This window comes from Buceros rhinoceros, unplaced genomic scaffold, assembly GCF_000710305.1.
Source record: "Buceros rhinoceros silvestris isolate BGI_N320 unplaced genomic scaffold, ASM71030v1 scaffold22243, whole genome shotgun sequence".
NCBI lineage: Eukaryota > Metazoa > Chordata > Aves > Bucerotiformes > Bucerotidae > Buceros > Buceros rhinoceros.
Window position 1 is genome coordinate 916 of NW_010404716.1, and position 5,103 is coordinate 6,018.

Genomic DNA, 5,103 nt, shown 5'->3' on the forward strand with positions numbered 1-5,103 from the left:
CCTCCCAGTTGTGATGGTTTGATGGAAGAAGCCGCTGTCGCTTATTGGGAGATTAAAGTTTTTCGAAAAGCCCGCGCTGCTGCCGGCAGAGGGAACGGTGGGGACCGCGCCGGCTCTGTGTTCGCCGGTGATCCGGGTCCACGCGTACCCGCACAGTTAGTTCTCCCAAAGCGTCTACCCCGCCCTAGAGACGTCATCGCTTCTCCTGTTCCTCAGATCTACAAGACTGCTTCCTATCTTGTCATACAAAAGGGAAATTTTTTAAGCTTAGACTGTCCCGGAATAGCTATGTATAAAAAAAAAAAAGAAAGCAAGAAGAAATTATGAGGGCAATTTATGTTTCGTTCACCCTCAGTTTTTGGGGTGGGTGTTAATTTAGCCATTGAAAGTGCGTGAATTTCTTATTTATGATACTATAATGTTCTGCGTCTCATACTTCCCCGCAAAAAAAAAAAAAAACTGAATACTGCTTACAGTAACGGAAAACTACTTGAACATCAACATGTAAGAATAGTTAATTTAATCGAGGACTACAGAGACAGATAACTAATTATTGCAAGCTCTGAAAACTGATTTAAGAGATTTCAAACTGTATTTACCGCTTAAGTATATTTTCATACATAAAAAGACCGAGAGTACTGTGTTACAGCTCTTTCAGGGAGTATGTGGGTGGCTCTTAAAAGAGCCTTTGGGTTAAAACTGATGATCCGAGGCGCTCTACTTGGAGCTGGTGTACTTGGTGACGGCCTTGGTGCCCTCGGAGACGGCGTGCTTGGCCAGCTCGCCGGGCAGCAGCAGCCGCACGGCCGTCTGGATCTCCCGCGACGCGGATGCGCAGCCGCACGGCCGTCTGGATCTCCCGCGACGTGATGGTGGAGCGCTTGTTGTAGTGCGCCAGGCGCGACGCCTCGCCGGCGATGCGCTCGAAGATGTCGTTCACGAAGGAGTTCATGATGCCCATGGCTTTGGACGAGATGCCCGTGTCGGGGTGCACCTGCTTCAGCACCTTGTACACGTAGATCGAGTAGCTCTCCTTGCGGCTCTTCTTGCGCTTCTTGTCGCCCTTCTTCTGCGTCTTGGTCACCGCCTTCTTGGAGCCCTTCTTGGGCGCGGGGGCGGACTTAGCCGGCTCAGGCATTTTGACGGCGTTCTCCCTCTCCTGTAGGAAAAAAGATCAACAGTTAAAATGGCCGCAGCGCCCGGTATTTATAGAGCCGTTATGCAAATAACCGACCTCTAACTCGTAGAATTCGATTGGACCTTGCTGTACAGGGGTGTATATTTGTCGCTGATTGGTCATAATGGGATCCAGCCTCTGATTGGTTGTTTAAGCAACGTCAGTCTCCAGCCAATCACCAATCGCTAGTCCCTCCCAGGGAAGGGATAAAACGGGAAGAGCTCTTGCGTCAGTATGGTTTTTTCCGGCCTTGTTTTGTGAGGGCAGGTTGTAGTTTGAGGTGCTTGAATCATGTCCGGCCGCGGGAAGCAGGGAGGCAAAGTCCGAGCCAAGGCCAAGTCGCGCTCGTCGCGGGCCGGGCTGCAGTTCCCCGTGGGCCGCGTGCACCGACTTCTCCGGAAAGGTAACTACGCGGAGCGGGTGGGGGCTGGAGCTCCCGTCTACATGAACAAGGGCAACTACGCGGAGCGGGTGGGCGCCGGCGCGCCGGTGTACCTGGCGGCCGTGCTGGAGTACCTGACGGCCGAGATCCTGGAGCTGGCGGGCAACGCGGCCCGCGACAACAAGAAGACGCGCATCATCCCCCGCCACCTGCAGCTGGCCATCCGCAACGACGAGGAGCTCAACAAGCTGCTGGGCAAGGTGACCATCGCGCAGGGCGGCGTGCTGCCCAACATCCAGGCCGTGCTGCTGCCCAAGAAGACCGACAGCCACAAGGCGAAGAGCAAATAAACGCAGCGAACAAACTGATCAGACTTTTCCCAACGGTATAACCCAAAGGCTCTTTTCAGAGCCACCCACAGAATCGGAAAAGAGTTGTGTTGCTTTTTTTACAAAAGTGCTTTGGTACCAAGTGTGCTGCTTTTAAGGAGTTAGTCATGTTCTGTATTCTCTTAAAACTTGGTTCCTACCTGAGAAGAGTACATTTTCTAATCCCTCATCCCTTTTAATGCAAGAATGCTGGCTTTGTAGGGATTTATTGTAACAGTATTAGTAAAACACTTGTTCTTAATGTTGAATTTGCTTAAGTCTCGTGACTTTACAGAGTATCTGTAGTGTGAAATACAGGGTGGGGGTTGCTAAAAGACTGAGGTGGGGAGCATGGTGGTGGAAAAAGCTATGCAGCATGAAAATAAATGGGGCACCACCCCAAACCCCTGTATCTGCACCTGCAGATAAAGAAAGATTACCTTTGTAGGCATTAATTTATTAAAAGATGTAAAATTTCCCTGTGACTACTCAGAAATAAAATGAGAAATGCTTTAGGGGATATGGCTTATTTTGATCTAAACCTGAACTAGTCAGACCTGCACCATGAAATGATAATGTAGCTTCTTTCTATTCTGAAGAAACTCCTTGCAGCACTGGTATATTCTTGTTATAAGTGGGACTTTCAAACTTGTCTCTTAAATTTGCTCGCTGTGCATAGCTATTCCTCCTGTTACATCAGTTAACAGTACACAATAATACTATTTGAATTAATTTTCTACATTGTCGGCACAAGTATCACCCAAGACCATGATGCTCTTTAGATTGTCTGTTATAAATTATGAGAAAGACTGTCTAGCTTTTTTTTTCCTGCTAGGATGTTCCCAGAGGCTGCACCTGATGGTCTGTGGCATGCTGCATTGAGGCCTTCGCTCCCATCTCTGCCTTCCCCCTCCCCTAGGGAGAAGGAGGAATGCTCTGGGCTTGGAGGAAGAAAATACCACCTATAGCAGGATGCTACCACCTATGCCTCTCCTCCAACCCCAAGCTATAGCTGTGAAGCTTTTTAGGTAGGAGTGTATCATGACCAAAGCGGGACATCGGGACTTATGTTTGGGGAGAAACAAAGGAAGAGAGCTGTCTAGAGCTCCAGACTGTTCTGATACAGTGACAGTATCTGTGCCTAAGGGTTTTGTTTGCAAGTTGGTACATTTAGAGCTCTAATGTTTTCATTATGCTGTTTTATTGATCATTAGCTGCAGCTACATATCTCCTGGCACTTACATTTCTCTTCCTGAAGAACTGCAATGATCTAAAACCTGTATTTTAACAGTACAAGACTTCCATTTTTAGTTTCCAGAACAGATCCCTGAATAGATGTATTGCAATCATAGAACTGTTTGGGTTAGAGACCATCAAAGATACCTAGTCCAACCCTCCTGACAAGGGCAGGGCCATCTTCCACTGCATCAGGTTGCTCAAATGAGTGAATTAAGAGAATTAGAACACTTCCACAGATGGATCATCCACAACTTCTCTAAACATCCTGGTCCAGCATCCCACCACCCTCGCTGCAAAACATTTCTTTCTTATATCCAAACTAAATCTACCTCTTTCAGTTTAAAATCCCTTGACCCTTGTGCTGTCACCTGTGTTTTTACTTGCCTTAGCAAAAAATCTCTCTCCATCTTTGTATATTGAACAGCTGCAATAAGGTCTCCCCAGACCCTGCTTTTCCCCAGGCTGAACAACCCCAACTCTCTCAGCCTTTCTTCATGGGAGAGGTGTTCATACTCTCTGATAATTCTCATGGCTGTCCTCTGTTCCCACTCTAACAGGTCCATGTCTTCCTTGTGCTGGGGAACCTGGAGCTGGATGCAGCTCTCCAGATGAGGTCTTGCAAGAGTGGAGTAGAAGGGGGAAATCATCTTCCTTGACCAGTTGTCCATGCTGCTTTTTATGAAGCCCAGGATATGATGGACTTTCTGAGCTGCAAGCATGCATCTCTAGATCAAAGCACTGGAATTCCAGAGAAAATTTCTGCAGCAGTACCTGCATCCAGGAGTTGGATTTCTTCATGAAAAAGCTCCCATATGTGGAAATCAAAGTTGGTACCACAGGAGAGGGCTCTGCCCTTCTCCGGGTGTGGATGTAAGTCCAGCACATCTTTTGAAATTCTTTTTGTCATCTGACCAGAAATTCATTATTTTCTTCAGAATTTCATTCCAAACGTGTTATTTCACTCACTACTCTGGTCACCTCCATAACTGGAGTTTCACCCTCTGTGAGGGCCCCTGTTCAGCATTCCCTATTTCCTTTCTTCTTGCTTGTACCACTTGTGAACACCGTGCTGCCATCACACTGATGAGGCCTCAAATGTAAATATCCTGTAAGTCAGATGGATTATATGATAAGAGTGCTGGCAACCCTACTAGCATTAAAGACTTGTGGCTTTCAAGCAAATTCCACTGAAAGAAGGAACATAGCAAAGCAAGTTAAAATAAATTGGCTTTCTTTTATTTGCATTTACAGCAAACAGGAGTAAAGAGGAAATCCATACCATATGGTGCCTCAGCTGTATCACCGAGTTCCAATACACGTTCCCATTCTAAATTACTTGTGATGCAAAAAAAGCTCCAGTCAAGCTCCCTCAGATGTTACAGATCACAGTTATACTTAGGGATAACTCATTAATATCAGTTTATACATCAAAAGTATTAGAATTGGATAGTTAAAAAAGATGAAAGGCTTTTTTATCCCTTTTCACCTTAACTTTCTCTGCAATGTTAGGAACAATGAACTCCATTAAAAACATCTCACATGACTTTCATTAGCAGATTATTACGATTATTATTATTACACTTGTAGCAGATACAGATATGGACTTAAATAGCCATATAAGCTCTCAAAATTAAAAGCAACTTTGCAGTTGGATACAGTACGCTGATGTGATGATTGTCTTACTAATTACATTCTTTCTTGTGCAGTCATGGTGAGAGTTGCCTTAGTGAAACAAGCACAATTTCCTCATTATTATTTAATGAGGAAAGGAGGTGACCATCCTAATTAAATCACTCTTGAAAAGCTACAGATCTGGAGCAGAGTTTGGCAAAGGTTTCCTTTCCCATTTAACTTCTACATGTCCAAACTCATGAGCAAAGTGTAGTTCCTATAATCTGGAAATTGGATCCTAAACTTTGATCCAAGTAATAATTGTT

At 45.5% G+C, this 5,103-nt stretch overlaps 2 protein-coding genes across 3 annotated transcripts; one reads left to right on the top strand and one right to left on the bottom strand.

The window, feature by feature from the left end:
* Positions 1–717: 717 nt before the first annotated feature.
* Positions 718–1,138, bottom strand: LOC104491117 (histone H2B 1/2/3/4/6-like). Its single transcript, XM_010133484.1, has 2 exons — positions 845–1,138; positions 718–810 (listed from the first exon to the last, which is right to left on the bottom strand). The coding sequence occupies exons 1-2, from the start codon at positions 1,136–1,138 to the stop codon at positions 718–720; spliced, it is 387 nt and encodes a 128-aa protein (XP_010131786.1).
* Positions 1,139–1,468: 330 nt separating this feature from the next.
* On the top strand, positions 1,469–1,909 carry LOC104491118 (histone H2A). Of its 2 annotated transcripts, none has more exons than XM_010133487.1 (2): positions 1,469–1,621; positions 1,673–1,909. In XM_010133487.1, exons 1-2 carry the CDS (start codon positions 1,469–1,471, stop codon positions 1,907–1,909), a joined length of 390 nt encoding a protein of 129 aa, XP_010131789.1. The 2 variants fall into 2 exon arrangements, with proteins under 2 accessions (XP_010131789.1, XP_010131788.1); XM_010133486.1 differs by having other exon boundaries at positions 1,469–1,597; positions 1,646–1,909.
* Positions 1,910–5,103: the final 3,194 nt, after the last annotated feature.